This window comes from Hippocampus bargibanti, linkage group LG16 (genome assembly GCF_051943395.1).
Source record: "Hippocampus bargibanti isolate YZ-2025 linkage group LG16, ASM5194339v1, whole genome shotgun sequence".
Taxonomy (NCBI): Eukaryota; Metazoa; Chordata; class Actinopteri; order Syngnathiformes; family Syngnathidae; genus Hippocampus; species Hippocampus bargibanti.
This window is the reverse complement of record NC_142749.1, coordinates 16,092,958-16,116,974: the sequence shown is the minus strand read 5'-3', so window position 1 is coordinate 16,116,974 and position 24,017 is coordinate 16,092,958. Positions and strand designations below refer to the sequence as shown.

The 24,017-nt window shown below is 37.6% G+C and overlaps 1 protein-coding gene across 1 annotated transcript in view; it reads right to left on the bottom strand.

The window, feature by feature from the left end:
* LOC148886723 (rap guanine nucleotide exchange factor 6-like) overlaps positions 1-23,204 on the bottom strand; it is a 67,315-nt gene extending 44,111 nt beyond the window's left edge. Inside the window, 6 exon segments of the mRNA XM_089016728.1 lie at positions 1,835-1,975; positions 4,740-4,809; positions 10,109-10,192; positions 10,346-10,402; positions 11,802-11,872; positions 22,789-23,204. Of these exon segments, the coding sequence (XP_088872854.1) occupies positions 1,835-1,975; positions 4,740-4,809; positions 10,109-10,192; positions 10,346-10,402; positions 11,802-11,872; positions 22,789-22,863 (498 nt within the window). The 5' untranslated portion in view covers positions 22,864-23,204.
* Between the last annotated feature and the right edge of the window lie 813 nt (positions 23,205-24,017).

The window sequence follows — 24,017 nt, the reverse complement described above, 5'->3', positions numbered from 1 at the left end:
AAAAACAACTTAAAACTGAATCATTTGATTCGTGTCATTGTCTTTTTATTTCATGGCATTTGAATTTATATATTATCATTATTATTATTATTATATTAATTACTTTCATAACTTTGCTGCTGTGAAATGTAAATTTCTCCACTGCGAGACTAATAAAGGCAAATCCAATCCAATCCAATCCAATTATACTAAAGGTTTGACAGACAACTTCAACTTCAAAAAACAGAATAATTTGATTCATTACATTTTTTTTCTTCATGGCATCATATTTGAATTGATATATTATTTACATTTTATGATGATGATGATTATTATTATTATTTTCGTATTAAAAGTTTGAAAGACAACAGAATAAAACTGAATAATTTGATTCGTGTAATGTTTTTAATTTCATGGCATCACATTTGAATTGATATACTATTTACTATTGATATACTATTTATATCATTATTACTTGTATTATTATTATTATTTTTTTAATTATTATTATTATTATTATATTAAAAGTTTGAAAGGCAACTATAAAAGTGAATAATTTGATTCATGTATTTTTTTCATGGCATCCTATTTTAATTGATTATTATTATTATTATTATTATTATTATTATTATTATTATTATATGAAAAGTTTGAAAGACAACTTTTTAAAAAAAATTGCATGGCGAATACAAAAACAAGGATGTAGAGGTTGTGGTGTGGGGGAGGAAAAATTGCATTTGTGGAAACTCCACTGAGTAATTCTCAGCAGCGTGTGTACGTGTTGGGGGGGGGTTGCGTGCACGCATGTGGTGAGTGGCGATTAGCCAATCCACTAACTGACACGACACGCCGATGTTATCGGAGGGAGGGAAAAGCTGTGCGCGAAAAAAAGCATAAATACATAAATACTGCTGATTTTTAAAAAAAAAAATGTACAAAGTAATAAAGTAAAACAACACCGTTGACTTCTTCCCAATAAATCGACGTACCATGACCACAGTACACTTGCATTTTAACACAACGACGAGAGAATTTGCATCAAAATGGAAGAAAACAGACAACCCTTTACGAAAGATTGTTTGATACGGCGACATCCGATACTATTTTTTTTCCCGACCGATATCAATATGAGTAATCAATATATCAGTAGCCACCGACGCCGAGTTCCCGACAACACCCGTATGATTACATTTATTTATTATTTTTTTTATTTATGTGTTAGTGTGTTAGCGTGTTTGTACGTTGTGTGTATGTGTGTTCGTGTGTATGAGTGTATGTGTGTTTGTGTGTTTATCCTGTTAACCTGTTTACTGTGTTTACCTGTTTACATATGTATGTAGGTAGGTATGTATGTATTTATTTATTTATTGGCTGAAATAAATCACTTGCTCGTGATGAAAAAGGTATCTCGAAAGTTAGCATTAGCATTAGCATCCATCCTCACCTTAAATCCGGCAGGTTCTTGTCCGTCCGTGATTGATTACTTTTGTTTATTTATTTATTGGCTGAAATAAATCACTTGCTCGTGATAAAAAGCTATCTCGAAAGTTAGCATTAGCATCCATCCTCACCTTAAATCCGGCAGGTTCCTGTCTGTCCTTGATCAACTCCCGCTCACCTTTGTGATTGATTAATTTTTATGTATTAATTGGTTGAAATAAATCACTTGATCGTGATTCAAAGGTATCTCAAAAGTTAGCATTAGCATTAGCATCCATCCTCATCTTAAATCCAGCAGGTTCCTGCCCGTCGGTGATCAACTCTCGCTCGCCTTTGTGATTGATTACTTTTATTTATTTATTCGTGATAAAAAGTTATCTCAAAAGTTAGCATTAGCATTAGCATTCATCCTCACCTTAAATCCGGCAGGTTCTTGTCCGTCCGTGATCAACTCCCGCTCGCCTTTGTGATTGATCCTGCGGAAGCGCCGGCGTGACCGCCGCTGCGCGCCGTCGCGGTGCAGGAAGCCGTCGTCGCCTTGGCCGCCGTTGTCCACCTGCAACACACGGCGGGCGCTTTCTTCAGAACGTGAAAAGGACCGCCGGGGCGTCGCTTCGGAGCGGCTGCGCAGGAGATGGACGGCGGGGGTTGAATTCCCAGACGAGGGGTCGGAGTTTTGTTTGGTGATTTTGGTTTTGGTGGGTTTATAATCCGCATTGCGATCGGCGTCGTTGTCTTTTGGCGCCGTTTCGGCGTGGCTGGAAATTAAGTTCTTCCATAGTGCCGATAGACGGTTCCAACGTGGGCCACTCATCCGGACCGCGGGAAGTTAAAAAAATATGTACAATAAATCAGTAGAAAGTTTCAGGAAGAAAAAATAAAATAAAATAAAAGCATCGGTTATATCCGACTTCCATCCGCTCGACGCTTTGTGGAGTTATGCGAGTTGGCTCACATGCTTCGAGGCCAAGGCACTTCCTCCAGGAAACGACGCAAACATCCTTCTCACGAGGTGTAGCGACGAAAACACACACACACACACACAAAAAAAAGAGAGCAGATTCCAAAGATTCGACCGAAAAAAAAACTTCCCAGGAGAGTTTAAGTTAATCGCTGGAATGTGTTTTGTTTTTTTTTTCTCTCAGACGAGTTGCGTCAGTCAATGGTGTCATTGTGTCACCGAGCGGGAAGAATGTGAAAAACCAAGCACTTCAATGTTGTTTTCGTTCCACCATCAGGGGAGAAGTTGCTTATTGTTAGTTTCGTTTTTGTGGAATCATATGCAAATTGTGCGCGACAGCTAGTAATTGATTTTTTTTTTCTCATATGTTAAGATTTTTATTTCATCACTTAACTCATTTACTGCCAGACGATGTGTAAAAAATGTGTCCACTCAAGTGCCAGGGTTTTTGTCATTGTCACTCAAATTCCAAGACTAACAGAATATTGACTTTTAGGATAACATAAACATTCAATGTAGTGTAAAATAACTTAGATTTTCTTCTTTCATCAGAAAAAAAAATGTTAATTCCTAAGTTAAATGGTTCTGGAGTTATCTGAGCTTGAAATGATGTTACAGTAAAGTTTCGTTATATCGATATTCAAGGGAGTCCGAAAAAATATCGATATAACCGGGACTATCGATATATCCGACCCTGTTTGCATGTAATTTTCTCCGTGCGTGCATAGAAATAGTATCGATATAACCGGGACTATCGATATATCCGATATCGATATAACGAGACTTTACTGTATTTGACCGAGTCGCTTTGATTTTTCCGATTAACGCACTGAAAGAAGCCGATAAAGAGGATATGCGTAAATAAAGGCTTCGCTCGATGCCTTTACACGAAAAAAAAAAAAAAAAAAAAAAACGGTGCAGTGTGTCCTTTTAATGAGCCTCATGGGACACACTGCAGATAATAGTCACGACACACACACACACACACACACACGCATAATAATGGTTTCTCTCTCTCTCTCGAAGCGCAAGGCTAAACAATGCATCATGTGACCCATCGCCGCCGCCACCGCACCGTGGCCACATTTCCCATTTCCACATTGAACGCGCGCACGAGTGGAGGTAAGTATGTTTCCGTGTGACTTGTGTCACAACTAAGCATGACCCAAACATGCACACAAAAAATGTCACATTGGCGTCGATATGAGCGGCTAATTCCCCATGCGGCTAATTAGCCAATTGGTGAGTGAGGCAACATGCTAGTTTTCCTGGTCCGACTAGCCTCAATAAATTTGACGGAAAACTGCTGAATTTACGTTAAATTAAGCGCAGCTAAATCAGGCGGCATGTTACGAACTTTAAATAGACATCATATTGCAAATTTATCGTACAAAGTTATAATAATAACAGTAACAATAACAATTACAATAACAACAATAATAATAATAATAATACCATTTCATTTATAAGCGCCTTTTAAAATCTCTCAACGTCACAGGATACGTTTTTTTTCTGTGGGTGAGCAACGGCAGCCACACCCGGAGCCCGGAAGTAACTCAAATAGATAGCAAAGCTAGCTAGCTAGAGAATAGAAAGCTAATAGCTAGCAAATACATAGCTATTAAGTTATATGACAAACTTACGCTTTAGCATCATCAACTCATTTGCGGCCATCCCCGAATTAATTTGGGAATTGAAAAGTGTGATGTGGAGCGTCATTCCCGAATTTGTTCGGGTTTTGCTTATTCATGCTTGCGTGTCGATAAAGTGCTGGTCAGACCTCTGGCAGTGTTTTTTTTTCACCTTCCACAGCGGGGCAGAATTTCCCTTTTTTCCATTTTAGTGCTTTGTTACAGCTTCAGCGGTGGTTAAAGCGCTATATAAATCAATAAGTACGTATTGCATTTTATACATCTGCCCCCATTTCAAGGTCATATAACTCCAGACCCATATAACTTAGGAATTAACTATTTTTTTTTCCAATGAAAGAAGAGATTTGAAGATTTCCTAGGCTGAATTTAATGTTCATGTAGTCCTAAAACTCCAAATTCTGTGGGTCCTGCAATTTGAGTGACAATGACAAAAACCCTGGCACTGTAGTGGCCATATCTGACAGTGAATGAGTTAAATGTTTGTCTAATTTCCGGGAAAAGACAGAATAAAAATGTCACTTTATTGATCACGTTTGGAAGTTATTACTGAAAGGGCTGGAATGCCGTTACATGTTTTTTTTTTTTTTAATAAATAAGTACAAAAAGTAAATGTATTCTGATCTGATCTGGAATCAGCATCTCAAGTTGGACGTGTCAGGAATGCAAATCAATAGGAAGGAATAATAAAAAAGACTTTCTTGTCTTACCACGATCATTTCTGACGGCTCCAACGTGATGCATTCGCAGCCTCGTCGGCCCCCCAGCTGCTTGCCAAAACTAAAGATGACACACGGACACATACAGAAACAGAAAGTGTGTACATGAGAGGGGGAAATCCAGCTGGAGACCACATACTTGTCAGGCTTTACACTTTCACGCAACAAAAAGTAAAAATATACCCAAAGTATTAAAGCGGCGGGCCACTTTTGGGAATTGTCAGGGGTGATGATTTTTTTTAATGCGTACTGCGCCAAATAAATGGATGAGTGGGTAAATAAATAAATGAATACATTAATAAATGAATGAACGAACAAACAAACAAATAAATAAATGCATACATACATAAATACATAAAAAACAAAATAAAAACTAAATGCAAAAAAAAAAACAAAAAAATTAAGTAAAAAACTAAAAACGAAAAAAAACAAAAAAACGAATTAAAAACCTCTATAAAAAACTAAAAAACAAAATAAAATACAAACAAACAAAAATAAAAAAGCACATAAATACAAAAAAAAATGAGTAAGTACATAAATACATATATGAATAAATGGTTGAGGGGATGAATAAATAAGTGAATAAATAAATGAATAAGTAAATAGATCGATAAAAACTTAATAAAAAAATCTAATATAAAAAATACCAAAAAACTACAAAAACTAAATAAAAAACAAAACAAATCCTAAACAAACAAACAAAAACAAATAATGAAAAAAAAACACAAATAATAAAAAAATGGATGAGTGGATGAATAATTAAATCAACAAATTAAAAAAAAACATAATAAACTATATAAAAAACTAAAACAAACAAACAAAAAAAAAAAAAATCACTAAACACAAATACATAAATAAATATATACATACTGTTCTGTATGTCATGCATATTAGCATATTTGACAATAAAGCTGACTTTGATGAATGGATAGATAAATAAATACTTAAATAAATACTTAAATTAAATACATACATAAATGCATTAAAAAATAAAGACTACCCCCCCAAAAAAAAAAATTAACCATGACCTTAAAAAAAGTCCTCATTGTTTTATATAAATATATATATAAAAAATATATATATACTAAAACAAACAAGAAAAACACTTCAAACACGTTGACGTTGTTTTGGTGTGTTTTTTTTTTCTTCTGCTCGAGCAGCAGCGAACGAGTGTATGAAATGTCACTCAAGCACTCCGTCCACAATGGCGTTCGCACAATTCCACCTTTTGTCTGCTTTGTGTGATAAGAAAAGAGATGAGTGAAGGGGGAGGGGAGGAAAGGGGGTATGTGTGGGTGAGGTGGTGGGGGAGGGAGGGAGGGAGGGAGAGGACCAGCTGAACGTTTGTCACAAGAATCGAGTTCAATCAAAGTTCACGGGAGGTAACTGGAAGAGGAATAATTAAAAACAGGATAAGGGACTCTACCGTAAAATATATACAGTAAAGTCTCGTTATATCGATATTCAAGGGAGTCCGAAAAAATATCGATATAACCGGGACTATCGATATATCCGACCCTGTTTGCATGTAATTTTCTCCGTGCGTGCATAGAAATAGTATCGATATAACCGGGACTATCGATATATCCGATATCGATATAACGAGACTTTACTGTACTATCAAAACAGAGCCTTTTTTTTAATTTTTGATGATTTGTTTATGAAGCAAAATTAAACAATATATTATTAAAAAAATATAGTGCTTAAAAATATATTAAAAAAAATGTTTAAAAAAATATTAGAAAACAAAGAAACTTCACTCATTCACTGCCATCCCCTGAATTTATTCGGGAATTGAAAATATAACGTGGAGCGTCATTCGCAAAATTGCTCCGGTTTTGGTTTTTCTTGTTTGGATGCCGATAAAGCGCTAGTCAGACCTCTGGCAATGTTTTTTCCCTTCCACAAGGGGGCTTTTTTTCTACGCTAGCGCTTTGTTACAGCTTCAGCTGTTGTTAAAGTGCTACATAAATCATTATGTATATATTGTATTGTATTTTGTACAGCCGCCCCCATTTCAAGCTCAGATAACTACACGCCCATATAACTTAGGAATTCACTTTTTTTTTGCTGAAAGAAGAGCGCTTACAGATTCTCATGCTGGTGCAGATAAAGCGCTGGTCAGACCTCTAGAAATGGTTTTTTTTTCTCTCCCGCGAAGGGGCAGCCTTTGCCTTTTGTACAGCCACCTTCATTTCAAGCTCATATAACTCCACACCCATATAACTTAGGAATTAACTTTTTTTGATGAAAGAAGAGCGCTTAATTTTTCATGCTGTAAAAACACATTGGTGCAGATAAAGCGCTGGTCAGACCTCGAGAAATATATTTTTTTTTTTCATCCAACGAGGGGCCAGCCTTTGCCTTTTGTACAGCCGGCCCCAATTTCAAGCTCAGATAACTCCACACCCACATAATTTAGGAATGAACTCTTTTTTTACCAATGTCTAAGTATACTAACACTGCATTGAATGTTTACGTAGTCCTAAAACTCAATATTCTGCGATTCCTGAAATTTGAGTGAAAAATGACAAAAACCCTGGCAACCGGAGTGGATACATTTTTGCACATCGTCTGGCAGTGAATGAGTTAATGTCCTGAAATCGGGATTTTGAAACATGAACATGATAAGGGTGGAAACATCGGAAAGTTTTATGTTACCAAAAAAAACAAGCAACATACCAAATTGTGGTATTTTTTTTTGCTATTTTTTGTAGTAGCAAGCTTTCTATCTATTTGAGTTATTCTGGGTTGAGTGAAAGCTGGTGCGTGTTGCTGCCGCTGCTCACCCGCAGAAAAAAAAATATCCTGTGACTGTAAAGTGTCCTTCAAAGTTTTGAAAGGCGCTTAAAAATTGTAATGTATTATTATTATCATTATTATTATTATTATTAATCCAAACAGAACGGCGGGGTCCGTCACCGTTTCCGTGGCGACCGGGACCAAGCGGAAAGGGGAAGGGAAACAGAGAATGAAAACACACATACAACTTTATGAGTCATTTGAAATACAATCAGGCCACATTTCCATTTCTTTTTTTTTTTCGCTGTACTTATATAAGCGCTGATTTTTGTTTTTGGGGAGAGAGAGAGAGAGAGAGAGAGAGAGAGAGAGAGAGAGAGAGAGAGAGAGAGAGAGAGAGAGAGAGAGAGAGAGAGAGAGAGAGAGAGAGAGAGAGAGAGAGAGAGAGAGAGAGAGAGAGAGAGAGAGAGAGAGAGAGAGAGAGAGAGAGAGAGAGAGAGAGAGAGAGAGAGAGAGAGAGAGGCAGCGATAAAGTTTAGAATCTAAACAAGGAAGTCTCCGTCCAATCCAAACGAAGCATAAAGAGCATGTTAAGGGAAGGGAGGAAAAAAGCGGGAGCTTCGGAAGAGGCTCAATTATCACTAAGATGGAAAAGAAAAACGTGGAAGCTCACTAACCGGCAATGTAACAGGACCGCTTGTCGGGAATCCATGGACGTAAACAGAAATCCAGCATGTTATTCAAAAAGCGGAGGAATTAAAAAAATAAATAAATATATATACTATAAAACATAGACGATCCCTAAGTTACTCCACAAAAAGTATAGGAGAAAGGAATGTGTGTGTGTGTGTGTGTGTGTGTGTGTGTGTGTGATCCTCTCCCGCTCGATACTACTCTGTCTGTCGGCTGCCTTTGCTCATGTGTATGTGTGTGTGTGTGTGTTTTGTGCGTGTGTGTGCGTTGCTCATTTCCTGCCTGATGTGCTGGCAGGCTCCAGGCGGGCAGCCTACACAAGAACACATGGTCGGGCCACTGTTCCACTAAAGTCTACACATTCCGTACACACACACACACACACACACACACACACACACACGCACAAACGTGCACGCACACACACTCACCCACACACACATGCATACACACACAAACAAAATACACTTTGACCTGCTCCTACACCCCCTGCTGTGGCTACTAACCAACACACGGCCTCCGGTCATTTTGCCTGTCTGAAAACGTCCCCCCACACGACTATTGCCAGCACGCACACACACACACACACACACACACACACACACACACACACACACACACACACACACACACACACACACACACACACACACACACGCGCACACACACTCGCGCACACACATACACAATGTATGTGGAGATACTTCCAGCAGACCTAAGCAAAGCAAATCAATGCGTCACTGTCTAAAAAATACAACTAAATTCAAAAAAATTAAATAAAAAAAATATAATGTAATAAAATACAACTAAAATATAAATAATAATAATACATTCCATTTATAAGCGCCTTTCAAAACTCTCAAGGTCACTTTATAGTCACAGGATAAGTTTTTTTTTCTGTGGGTGAGCAGTGGCAGCCACAAGCGCCTGCGTTCACTCAACCCGGAAGTAACTCAAATAGATAGAAAGCTAGCTAGCTAGCCAATCGTTAGCCAACAGATACCGAGCTAGATAGCAAGCCAGCTAGATAGTGAATACATGTATCGAGCTAGATAGATAGATAGCTAGATAGCTAAGATAGCAAATAGCTAGCAAGTGATGATGAAAATGATAATAATAATAATAGTAATAATAATAATAATAATAATAATAATAATAATAAGAAGAAGAAGAAGAAGAAGAACAACAACAACAACAACAATAATAATGATAATAATAATAGTAATAATAATAATAAGAAAAAGAAGAATAACAACAACAACAATAATAATAATAATAATAATAATAATAATAATAATAATAATAATAATAATAATAATAATAATATAAAATGTAATAAAATAAAATACAATTAAAATTAATAATAAAAATAAAAATAACATGTAATAAAATAGAACAAATTACAATAAAATAAATATAATTAAAAGTAACAAAATAAAATACAATAATAAATAGAATTAACAGCAGAAATACAAATAAAAATTGAAATAATAAAATAAAATGCAATACAAATAAGATAAAATACGAATACAAAATTAAAATACATTGTATAAAAATAAAATAAAAATGCATTTTGAAATCAGCGCAAATACTTTTATTTTATATGACAAAATAAGCGTATCTGCGGTCAAAGATTTTTTTTGCAATAAATTGCAACTTAAATAAAAAGAAAAAAGAACTACATTTGTTGAGTGAAAATGTTATAATATATTCTATATTATAATTTTGCATTGTTTTTTTCCCATTCTTATTAGTTTGATGTTGGTATGGCTGGGGTACAAAACTGTTTTTTTGTGTATTTATTCTATATATTACATTTGTAGAATCATTCACCGATAAAAGGAATCCTCACCGTTGAACCTTTATTTTATTTTTATTTTTTTTTTGGAGGGGTGGGACTATATTTTAGTGTAATGTCTACATACCAGCACCTGGCCAGGTACATGTGCTCCTTGACGAAGACGGACCCAGACAGCAGGATGTACCAACAGCTGGCAATGCTGTCAGGACTGCACGAAAAGAACAAAAACAAGACCCGATGTGACTTCTTACTTTGAAACAAACACTCAAAATCTGAATTGTAGACTTGAAACACAATTCAGAAGGAGGACTTGATACCCTAACCCGGCTTTGGAACGTTTGAGTGATTGGCGGGTACTCACTAAAAGAGGATGTGGTTGGCCTCGTGTCTCTCGTACCTGGCTGAGGTGCACATGGACCTGAGGGAAGGCGTAAAAACAAAATATAAATAAAAAAATAAAATAAGAGAATGGCAAAAATTAATTTCCAGAATATACTAAAACCCAAATGCGGGTTATGGTTGTTTGTTTTTCAATTTGTAATTAATTTCTTTTAACACTACTTTTTTTTCTGGGTGTAATTCCACTACTGGCCAACAGATGGCGGCATAGTATTTTGTTTCAATCCAAGAAGAAGAATGAAAGTGGTGCTTTGTTTTTCTTCAGATCAATGTGAAATCCTCTTCAATTCTGCTTTATACACCCAAAGAAAGCAACCGCTGTTAATTTGATGAAAATATTTTTTATTAACTCATTCACTGCCAGACGATGTGCAAAAATGTGTCCACAACAGTGCCAGGGTTTTTGTCATTTTCACTCAGTTTGCAGGAACCGCAGAATATTGAGTTGTAGGACTACATAAACATTTAATTCAGTGCAAAAAACCTTAGACTCTCTTTTTTCACCAGAAAAAAAATAGTTAATTCCTAAATTATATGGATCTGGAGTTATCTGAGCTTGAAATGGGGGCGGATGTAAAAAAGGCAAATGCTGCCACGTCGTGGTAGGGAAATACATTACAAGAGGTCTGGCCGAGCTTGATACGCACCCAACTTGCCCCCCCGCGCAAGAAAAACCAAAACCAAAATAAATTCGGGAATGGCGCTTCACGTCATGGCTTTTCAATTCCCCTAATAGCTAGCGAATAGATAGCTAATAGCTAGCAAATAGATAGCTAATAGCTAGCGAATACATAGCTAATAGCTAGCGAATACATAGCTAATAGCTAGCGAATAGATAGCTAATAGCTAGTGAATATATAGCTAATAGCTAGCAAATAGATAGCTAATAGCTAGCGAATACATAGCTAATAGCTAGCGAATACATAGCTAATAGCTAGCGAATAGATAGCTAATAGCTAGTGAATATATAGCTAATAGCTAGCGAATAGATAGCTAAGACCTAGCAAATAGATAGCTAATACCTAGCGTTTAGATAGCTAATAGATACAGAGGTATTGTATTTTAAAACTATGCATCAAGACATTGAAAAATAAACACCACAAATGCTACAAAACATGCCAAACAAGTATTTAAATATGATACTGTATTTCAAATACTGCAGATTTTACTTTTTGAGATCCGCAATGGAGGCCCCCGTTACTAAATATTATTTTACGGTTATCGTCGTCAAAGTCACTTGACAGCAGCCGAGGGAACATTACGATCACACTGTCACCACAGGTTGGAAAACCTGTTTGCAACGTGAGCTAGTAACAAAAAGTAAACAATAATTCCTAGAAAAAGTGACGTGGAGCGAAAGGGAAATGCATATTGAGGGCTACATCGAGCATGTTAGCATTGTGTGTTAGCATACGGACCTTAGCTGGTGCTCCCTGAGGTGAGAGAGGACATCCATGTGGTACAGGTGGCAGTAGATGGTGTGCAGGTCCTAGAAGATGAGATGGGAAAAAAAATAAAATAGCAAAATTATGATATTTTGGAAAATAAAAATGTACAGTATGTTCAAATACGACTTGGGCTAGTATGCTGTTAAGATAGCAAAATAAAAATGGCTAAACCTCAACTCAACTTCATTTGTAGACGGACAAAATTATCAGACATATAAAACAATAAATTACCATATATTCTGGAATATAAAACTTCCAACGAATTACATATTTAAAAAAAAAAATACATACATAGGGCGCACCGCATTATAAAGGACACAATCAATGAATGACATGTTTAAAAAAAATTCCATACATAAGGCGCACTGGATTATGAGGTCAGTTTTTGAAAAAAATATATTTTAGGTGCACCTTATAGTGCAGAAAATATGGTGACTCATTGACTGCCAGACAATGTGTAAAACTGTGCAATCCAGTGCCAGGGTTTTTGTCATTTTTTTACTCAAATTGCAGGACCCACAGAACATTGAGTTTTAGGTTGACATAAACATTCAATGCGGCGTAAGAAACCTTAGACTGCTCAGAAAAAAAAAAAAGAGTTCATTCCTAAGCGCAGAGCGTGGATGTGGAACTGTCGCGGCTTGGAATTGAAGCGGATTTATGTGGGACACGAGATGTGAGACAATCTCTTTTCGTCTGCCGCTGCTCACCCACAGAAAAACTTATCCTGTAACTGTAATGTGACCTTGAGAGTTTTGAAAGGCGCTTATAAAGGAAATTTATTATTATTATTATTATTATTATTATATTATTATTATTATTATTATTATTATTGTCATTATTGTTGTCATTATTGTTGTCATTATTGTCGCCTTTATTGTCGCCTTTATTGTCACCTTTATTGTCACCTTTATTGTCACCTTTATTGTCACCTTTATTGTCGCCTTTATTGTCGCATTTATTGTCGCCTTTATTGTCACCTTTATTGTCGCCTTTATTGTCGCCTTTATTGTCGCCTTTATTGTCGCCTTTATTATGGTCTTTATTATCCTCATTATTATTATTATTATGATAAACGCTTGCGGGCGAAGTGATCCCAAGGTCTTGACGCGTGAACGGCGTTCGCCTCATTGATGCTGACACGGCGATGACAGCATCTACCCGTCGCGCTCCCGGAATAGCGTCCGATCAGGCCCGCTTGTCAAAAGCGCTAAAAGGTTGACAAAATGCGGACGCTAAGCAGATAAACGACGGACAGATTCGCCGTCACGGCCGTCACGAGTACTTTACGTTGATTTTTGGTCGATACGCTTTGCCTTGGAGAAGATGGAGTGGAAAAAAAATGGAGAATGTGACGCGCTTTGGTGTCATCCAACAGCAAAACAACGACAAAACAATATGGTGGACTTCCTGTGTTTTTTCAGTTCATAAGCACACGTGACAATTTGGGTTTGCAACGTTTCACCAAACACCTTTTCATCTCCCAAAATAGCAACACTTGAAGTTGGAGATATTCACGGAACAAAACACTTGTGAGATGCTCGTTTTGTGCCTGAGCTGCATATGAACATGGTTGCTACGATACTGCCACCTGCTGACACAAATACACAAGTGACGCTCTCAAGATAATAATAATTATAATAATCCATTTGATTTATAAGCGCCCTTCAAAACTCTCAATGTCCCTTTCCAGTCACAGGATAAGTTTTTCTGTGGGTGAGCAGCGGCAGCCACATGCGCCAGTTAACCCAGAATAACTCAAATAGATAGAAAGCTAGCTAGCTGGCTATCTAATAGATAATTAATAGCCAGCCAGCTTATAGATAGCAAATATATAGCTAGCTAGGTAGCCAGCCAGCTAGCTCATAGATAGCTCGCTAGTTGGGTAGCCAGCTAGATACAGTAACCAGCTAGATAGCTAGCTAAAAGATAACTAATAGATAGCTAGATTGCTAGCTAGATAGCTTAGAGATGGCAAATAGATAGCAAATATATGGCCAGCTAGGTAGCCAGCCAGCTAGCTAGCTAGTTAGCTTATAGATAACAAATAGATAGTAACTATATGGCTAGCTAGGGAGCCGGCAAGCTAATTAAATAGCCAGCTAGATAGCTTATAGATAGGTAAACAGAAAAGGCTGAAAAGCCACTATTTAACTCATTCATTGCTAGACGATATGAAAAATATGTCCATTCCAGTGCCAGGGTTTTTGTCATTTTCACTTAAATTGCAAGAACCACAGAATATTGAGTTTTTTTTAACATTCAATGCAGTATAAAGAAATCTTAGACTTTCCTCTTTCATTATTAAAAAAAAAAAAATTAATTCCTAAGTTATATGGGTCTGGAGTTATCTGAGATTGAAATGGGGGCCGATGTACAAAAGCATTAGTTGAAATCAAATCTAATCTTTTTCGCTTAGACTCCAGAATATTTTTGGGGACAAAAAAATGGATTTTCAAGAGTTTTGGGACTTTTCGGGTTGAGACATCTCCATGCTTCGTTAGCCGCTTAGCATTACGCCAAAACTCTGCTCACGCGGAGGCTATTGTGGACATAAGACGCAGTACGCCCACTTCAAAATAACTCGGGAAATATCTCAGCCCAGCGGTCTGACCTTCAGCATTTCTATAAACCACCCAACTCATCGGAGCTTCAGGTCAACATCGCACTTGGTCGAGGACAAACAAGGCCGAGCCGTGTGCTTCAACGGGTCTGTTTAGCAAGTCAATGCGAAAGGAGACAGAGGCAAGTGTTGGTTTAGAACAAAGAGCCATATATCGCAGCATTGTCCGCCGTCATTCAAGAAAGTACAAAAAAAATGCAGTTATCTCTGCTTTCTATTTCTAACGCAGCCTGTCTATGCATCTTTGGAAATTTCTGTCTGTGTAGAAAAGGATCTGCCTCCCTCAAAATACAGCAAGGATAAATATAAACAGAATAGCGAACATTTTGTTTGTGTTGCTTTTGTATTCATACCACTGCCCGTTGAGGCAGTAAGGTGCTTATTTCCTAAAAAAAAGCTCAAAAACCAGATTATTTTTAATGATCAAGTTGTATTTCGGGATAGCTGAGGCAGGAAAGTATCGGTTATATCGGATATATCGGAATATCGACGTTCATGTTGCAGACGTTGTATCTCTGTCATGATCTGGTTGGCGACCAACGGGGGGTGCTGTCGGCCCCGCCTGCAGCCTCGCAGGTGCTGGTCGTTATCATCACTGTCACTTAAAAGGACACCCGGCACGATCATCCGTTGTCGGTTCATTGTTTGCTGCATGCATTGTGTGTGTGTTTGTTTAACCTTGGCGGACTTTTACTTTTGGTCTTCTTTTGCTACTTTGTATTTTTTCTGTTCAGATGATTTTGATGTTTTACATTTTGTTCCTGCTGACCGTTATTTTAATACAATTTGTCAAACAACCTCCTGCTCCCTCCTGCCAGCTTTTTGGGATCCGCACCCGCCATCACCACCTTGCAAATCGTGATAATCTCTGCTTTATATTCTTGCTGCAGCCCGTCGAGGGATCGTTGGCAATATCACTGTATGTGTAGAAATGATCTGCCTCCCCCACAATGAAGCAAGGATAAATAAATATAAACAGGATAGCAAAAATGTTTTTTTTTTGCTATTTGTATTCATGCCACTGCCCGTTGAGGCAGCAAGATGCTTATTTCCAACAAGAAAGCTATAAAAACATTATTTTTAATGATCAAGTTGTGTTTCGAGATAGCTGAGGCAATAAATTATCGGAATATCGACGTTCATATTGCAGACGTTATCTCTGCTTTCTATTACTGCCGCAGCCCGTCTATGCATCTTTGGCAATATCACTGTCTGTGTAGAAATGATCTGCCTTCCCCCACAATAAAGCAACTACAGTAAAGTCTCGTTATATCGATATTCAAGGGAGTCCGAAAAAATATCGATATAACCGGGACTATCGATATATCCGACCCTGTTTGCATGTAATTTTCTCCGTGCGTGCATAGAAATAGTATCGATATAACCGGGACTATCGATATATCCGATATCGATATAACGAGACTTTACTGTATAAATATAAAGAGGATAGCGAAAATGTTGTGGGTTTTTTTTGCTATTTGTTTTCATACCGCTGCCCGTTGAGGCAGGAAGGTTCTTATTCCTACAAGAAAGCTCAAAAACCTGATTTTTTTTAATTATCAGTATGATTTCAAGACAGCTGAGGCAGGAAAGTATCGGATATGGGATGTATCGGAATTTTTACGTTCATGTTGCAGCCCGTTGATGCGCCTTGGTCCTTCTGTAAAATTCATTATTACACTCGAGAAGCTAAAGTCCCTCGAATCAAAGCCTTATCACAAGAAGCATCAATATGAGGTTACAAGAGCACTTGTAGCACTTAGAGCTAAATCCTCTCTGCGGGCTTGTACAAAGGCGCTATTCTTAGCAACAAAGCGCGTACACACACAGACCCAAACACGAAATGCAGGCCGCCCGACGAGGCGGCGTAATTGAAGACACATGAGGGCGATTGGCCGGTAAATGGCTGCAAAACAAAATGGCACAGAGGCAGAGGCGGGGAATGAAATATGGGAAATGTGGACAATTTCCATAGTCGGGCGTACTCGCTGGAGAACTTTATTTTAAAAAAATAATAATAATATTGTGAAGAAAAAAAAAAAAATAACCTGGAAACTCTGCGGGTAGGGACTGCCGGCGACCGGGTCTGGAAGGCAGCGGCGTCACCCGCCAAACCGCACAAAATACACACAGCACTACTAACCCTCTCCAATGGAAACTATGACCCTGTGTGTGTAATTTGAAAGGACTTTCATGCTGGAATGAATGAAGTGGCGGGAGACATGTTTTACGGTTGCGTACCGACTCACGAGAATGGCGATGTGGATGTCAATAAAAGGGCTTTTGGCATGCACAATAATAGGAAGAGAGGAAGAAGAAGAGGAAGAAGAGGAAGAAGAAGAGGAAGAAGAAGAGAGATAAGAGGAAAAAAGAGGAAGAAGAAGAAAAATGAATAACAACAAACAAGAAGAAAACAAAAAGAACAAGAACGAACAAGAAGAAGAACAAGAAGAACAAGAACAAGAAGAAGAAGAAACAAGAAGAAAAGAACAAGAAGAAGAAGAAGAGGAAGAAGAGAGATAAGAGGAAAAAAAGGAAAAAGAGGAAGCAAGAAGAAAAGGAAGAAGAAGAAGAAGAAGAAGAAGAAGGACAAGGACGAACAAGGACAAGAACAAGGACGAATAAGAATGAATAACAACAAACAAGAAGAAGAAGAACAAGAAGAAGAAGAAGAAGAACAAGAACTAACAAAAAGAAGAAGAACAAGAACGAACAAGAAGAAGAAGAAGAGAAGAAGAAGAAGAAGAAGAAGAAGAAGAACAAGAACAAGAACAAGAACAAGAACAAGAAGAAAAAGAAGAACAAGAACAAGAACAAGAAGAACAACAAGAAGAAGAACAAAAACAAGAACAAAACGAGGAAAACGGGAAGAAGAAGAAAATGAAGAACAAGAAGAACAAGAACTAACAAAAAGAAGAAGAACAAGAACGAACAAGAACAACAACAAGAAGAAGAAGAAGGACAAGGACGTACAAGGACAAGAACAAGGACGAATAAGAATGAATAACAACGAACAAGAAGAAGAAGAAGAACAAGAACAAGAACAAGAAGAAGAACAAGAACAAGAAGAAGAAGAAGAACAAGAACAAGAACAAGAACAAGAACAATAACAAGAAGAAGAAGAACAAGAACAAGAACAAGAACAGGAACAGGAACAGGAACAAGAACAAGAACAAGAAGAAGAAGAAGAAGAACAAGAACAGGAAGAAGAAGAAGAAGAAGAAGAAGAAGAAGAAGAAGAAGAAGAAGAAGAAGAAGAAGAAGAAGAAGAAGAAGAAGAACAAATAAGAATGAATAACAACGAACAAGAACAAGAAGAAGAAGAAGAAGAAGAAGAAGAAGAAGAAGAACAAGAACAGAAGAAGAAGAAGAAGAAGAAGAAGAAGAAGAAGAAGAAGAAGAAGAACAAATAAGAATGAATAACAACGAACAAGAAGAAGAACAAGAACAAGAAGAAGAACAAGAACAAGAACAAGAACAAGAACACTTGGATACGTTACGCAAGTTTACTTTTGCATTTCTACTTCGGGGCTCTTGGCATCACAATAACCACTCGGAAAGTTCCCAATGGTAATTTTCCACAATGAGCTTTTTGTTGGCCATTCACTTTATGTATAAAAAATGAACAAATAAAATGTAAAAATAAATAAAATATTAATAATATTTTTAATAGTAATAACAGTAATATCCATAAAAACAGTAATACAAGTGGCTCTTTGCAGAGGATCAAAAATATACGCGGTTTCCAAGTACCTTGTTTTTTTTTTTGAACAAATGTGTCACAAGCTCGTTTGACTTGAATTAAAGAGATATTGGCATGATGTGACAATAGGATTCAAATGAAAATGATATTCAAAAATAGGCACATTACAATTGGGAGGAACAAAGATCGGAAGTTCGTAACTTTTAATTGTAAAGTCAAAGTGTATGTAAGTGTGCCATGTAAGTTGACCTTTCACCGACACAGCTGAGAAGCTAAAACTGAGTCAGGGCCTTTCACTTCCTGTTTGTCATCTAATTAAACAGAAAGAAGCCATTTTTGTTTTGCTTTGTTTTTTTTTAAAATCTTCTGCATAAACTGCGGTGACGCCAGATGCTTTTGCTTTTGTCTTCTGCTTTCATTGTTCAAGAGGAAAGATTCCGGGAATGTCGCTCGGAACATTCCTGGAATACTCCAAGCAACGGAAGGCGGCATTCCTTTCAAACGTGTCAGGTGGCGCGTTTTGTTGAAAACGCAAAATGACGGAAATTTTGGAGGTTCTTGCTCTAAAAACAACAATGGCGGAAATTTGATTAAAGCTATGGCGTCAGTGTATACTACTCATACTGGTATAGGTCTGAAAAAAGTGATATCATACATCCCGAGATATAATATATATTTTTTTTTTATTGTATATCATATACAGTAAAGTCTCGTTATATCGATATTCGAGGGAGTCCGAAAAAATATCGATATAACCGGGACTATCGATATATCCGACCCTGTTTGCATGTAATTTTCTCAGTGCGTGCATAGAAATAGTATCGATATAACCGGGACTATCGATATATCCGATATCGATATAACGAGACTTTACTGTATTTCAACTACAGTAAAGTCTCGTTATATCGATATTCGAGGGAGTCCGAAAAAATATCGATATAACCGGGACTATCGATATATCCGACCCTGTTTGCATGTAATTGTCTCCGTGCGTGCATAAAAATAGTATCGATATAACTGGGACTATTGATATATCCGATATCGATATAACGAGACTTTACTGTATAACAAACATAGAAGCAAACAGTATCGATACCTCAGCATCAAATACAGTAAAGTCTCGTTATATCGATATCGGATATATCGATAGTCCCGGTTATATCGATACTATTTCTATGCACGCACGGAGAAAATTACATGCAAACAGGGTCGGATATATCGATAGTCCCGGTTATATCGATATTTTTTCGGACTCCCTTGAATATCGATATAACGAGACTTTACTGTATCAGTGGTTTAAAACCTCATGCAGTTTTTTCTTCCAAAGTAAGCATTATATCTCGATATCACCAGTCGAATAGTACATTGGATCCATACTGCGTCGATACCGGTAATGATACCACCGTTTTGAGATTTTTTTTTTTATATTTTTGTATCGTGGTATTATCGTTCAACTACTGTCATGACATTGGAATAAATGTAACAAAAATCACAGCATATCTGTTTTATTACTCTGTTAATATATTTTTTTTTAAATTGGATGATATCATTGATATCATCATATCATTGCAAACGGCAGAGCATGTACATATCAGTACCAAATATTTGCACTTAGATCTTTTCATAAAGAGCCTCTTTTCACGCCTCTTGATCCTCTGTTTGCGTCCACCAGAAAGCCCCCTTTTCACCGTCACGCCGTCTATAGGAGCGCTTTTGTACGCGTACGAGCAAACCATAACAAACGCGCTCGCCTCCACCAACAAACGTCCAAAAAGCAATAAAAATGATTTAAAAAATAAAATCTGTACATTGTTTTGTTTACTCTCAATCACCCCGGATAGAAAGCTAGCTAGCCAAGAGATACCTAACTAGATAGTGAATACATGTAGCTAGCTAGATAGATAGCCAGTTAGCCAATAGATAGCAAGTAGCTAGCAAGTTATAATAATAATAATACAGTCGCAGTATCAGTTTTTCTGTGGGTGAGGAGCGGCAGCCACACGCGCCCGGAAGTAACTCAAATACATAGAAAGCTAGCTAGCTAATAGATAGCCAATAGATAGCTAGCTAATAGATAGCTAAGATTGTTGACTTTTTTTTTAGAACAGGCTACTAATGTTGTAGATGGAGGTGCCCACAGTCACTATCTTTGGCTCAACTAGCTAACTAACTAATAGATAGCTAGCGAGCTAATATATAGTAAATAGATAGCTAGCGAGGTAGCCAGATAGGTAATAGCAAGGTAGCCTGCTAGGTAACTAGATAGATAGCTCGCTAGGTAACTAGATAGATAGATACGTAGGTATAGCTAGATAGCTCGCTGAAGAAAAAAAAGTGTTTTTTTTTTGTTTGAATGTAAACACGCCTTCACTTCCTGTGGGCACCCGCTGGCTCGCGTCATGGCTGCCGTATGCGTGTGCTAACAACACGCCGAGGTGGGTGTTTATAGAAAAAAAAATTCCACGCAAGCGTGAACAAGTACACAATCCTCGAGGAGGAATGCGCATGGAGGCTGAAGGTGGACTCCCCGAACATCAAATTAGTAAGCTAGTCACAGTTAAGAGGCGGGGCCAATGTCAATTAGGCAATTCTCCACAAAGGCTTATCCATTGTTTATTATTGTTATTATTATTATTATTATCATTACATTATTATTCACACAATTGCTGTCGTCGTCCCCTCATGTGATGCAAAGTGGCCTGCGGGCTTCGATAGGTCGAAATTAAACGCAGGTTGCGCAACAGGAAAATGACACGGTTCACCTCCAGAATGTGTTTTACGCAATTTCGTCACGGATGAGACCAACGACTCAGTCAGTCATTTACCACACTTTTTTTTTTCATGTTTGCTATGAATCAGATGACAAAGGAACACCTCAGGGTCAATATTTGACGTTTCTGCTGCTTTTATACTGTATCACCGATATCATCCAATTTAAAAAATATACAGTAAAGTCTCGTTATATCGATATTCAAGGGAGTCCGAAAAAATATCTATATAACCAGGACTATCGATATATCCGACCCTGTTTGCATGTAATTTTCTCCGTGCGTGCATAGAAATAGTATCGATATAACCGGGGCTATCGATATATCCGATATCGATATAACGAGACTTTACTGTATATCTAATGAAGAGTAATAAAGTGGCTATGCTGTGATTTTCTTACATTTATTCCAATGACATGACAGTAGTTGAATGATAATACAGCTAATATTAAAAATTCTGCAAGGTAGCCAGCTAGCTAGCTAAATAGCCAGCTAGATAGCTTATAGATAGATAAGCAGAAAAGGCTGAAAAGCCTGTACGCTCTTTGCCGCGATGCCTTTCATAATAATAATAATAATAATAATAATAATAATAATAATACATTTCATTTATAAGCGCCTTTCAAAACTCTCAAGGTCACTTTTCAGTCACAGTATAAGTTTTTCTGTGGGTGAGCCACATACGCCAACGTTCACTCAACCCGGAAGCAACTCAAAAAGATAGAAAGCGAGCTAGCTAACTAATAGATCGCGAGCTAGCCAGCCAACCAGATAGTCAATACATAGCAAATAGGTAGCAAGTAGATAGCTAGCCAGCTAGACAGCCATATAGCTAATAGAGAGCTAGTGAGATAGCTAGCCAGCCAACCAGATAGCTAGATAGTTGGATTGCGAGATAAATAAAAAGAAATGAAGAGAGGAAAAAAAGAACTAAGAAATTATAGTGTGTCACCGCAAGTTATGCCGGTGTTACATCAATGAATCTACGGTGCGTTACATCAAGAAAGACAAGTACAGTAACAGTAAATATACTGCATATACTGTATGTTGATAGTGGACTGTTTACTTTATTGCATTACAGTTTTGTACTATACTACAAACATTTACTGTGCGTCTTTATGCATTTCCTGTATTGTGTTCCATTCAATTTTCCTTTCTAAATGTGTTTTCGCACTCATACATATTTAAATGTACTAATACATGTAGGCTTCGCTACATCGCGAATTTCCATCCATCGCGGGTAGACCCGGTCCGCATTTACCGCGACAAACGAGGGATTAGTGTACTCCGTATAACCAGGTGTCGCCTTCAGGGACAGTCTGAACTCATAAAACTGTACCGATTGAGGTGTCGTAAAATCCACTGACATCCATTATCAGTAAATGTCAGCTTTGTCTGACGTCACAACTTTCAAGAACCCATTATGACGCCATAATCAAATACTGTACACTATTCAGTGTTCAGAAGTTGCGTTCAAAAGTAATCTGAAATCACGACATTCGCAACACAGCTGTGGTACAATAAAAGAATATAAATTTAAAGTTAATTGTGACTTTGAGTGACGGTTCGAAACATAGCGGAAAGAACCCCCGGTTGTTTCTATTTTACTCTCCCGTGGAAAACGTAACGTCCCCCGAGTTTGACTCGGCGTGGCTAACGTCACAAAGTAGTTGTTTCTACACGTTCGTTTAGTCGTCTAAGCCCGTTAAGTGCATTCGACAACAGTTTAAATAGCATAATATGAAAGTTTAATCACGTCGTCGTATGAATTAATAAATTATTAGCTTTGAAGTTGTGAAGCTAACTTAGGGTAGGGGGAAAAAAGGCGATGTGCTAATTTACAAGCGCGATGGCTTCACTTACCTCGGCAGTCCGCAAGGCGGGCGGCTTCCTCAGCGCCAGCTTGAAAGAACTTTCCATAGCTCCGGTCATTTTCATAACGTCGAATTCCAAACAGGAGGGACTTTTCCTGCCTCTTGAGTATCTTTTTAAACTTTATACGTTGTCATATTCCCCGTCTTGCAGCTAGTCCTCGCCCGGGCGCGCATTAACGGTAAGCTTTTTTAAGCTACCGCCCCTGCAGCCCGGCAGTGAAATCACGCCAAAAAACTCAACAGGCCTCAGAAAAATAGCGTCGTAGCGCGATTAAAAGTACCCCAAAGTTGTATCCAGGGTCGTCATGGGTTCTGTACGTCCATATCGACCGCCGCCGCCGCGAGTTCCATCCGAACTGGGGAGGTTTTGGTGCCCTCCTCCCGGAGAAAGGAGCGAATGTGGCGAGTTGACGACATACATCTGTTTGCCAGTAAAGTGGCGCTGCGTTCGTGCACCCTCGGAAGCTTAATATATGGTGTGACGATGCACGAAAAATCATATTTTAAATTAGAATGTAATAAAGTCCTTCAAGTGTTTATCAATTGTTACCAAAAATATGTTACTTTATTTTATCTGTTTATAGAATAACTGCTCGCGTTGTACTTCGAAAAACGATATCTTCGCACATTTATGTAGTCACTGAAGGCATCGCCGACTGCTGACACTTTCAGTAGCTGTAAAGTGTAGCGAAATTCGATTACCGTAATAAAAGCCACAAAGTTCATAAATGAGACGAATTTTATCATGTATTCACGTGGTCAACACACCACATTATGTAATCTGACAAGAGAAAGCCCGTGTTTTAAATCACTTTTTAAACGTTCCTCGTTGCGCTCGTTTTATTGCATAACTGGGCGAGAGCGATAGTTTTGCTAACTTTTTGTACCACAAGGAGGCGATACGAGCATCGGCGGCGTTTTTAATACTCGCATTGTGTCGTTTTATGGTTTGAAATATTTAACACCAATGTAGTAGCACCTAGCAATTTCATAAAACATGCATGTTATCGTTGTAAAATTGACAATTGCACAAATCATCTGTAAAAATAACAACCGACAACTTTATGTCCAAATGTGTGAATCTTTATTGCACAAAAGTTCCCATAAAATAGGGAAAAAAATGATACATTTCCAAAGTGACAATTGTTGAAAAGGTATATAAATACATGGAAATGAATTGTACAGTCCATAAAAATAATTTACATTTTACAAAAAGGA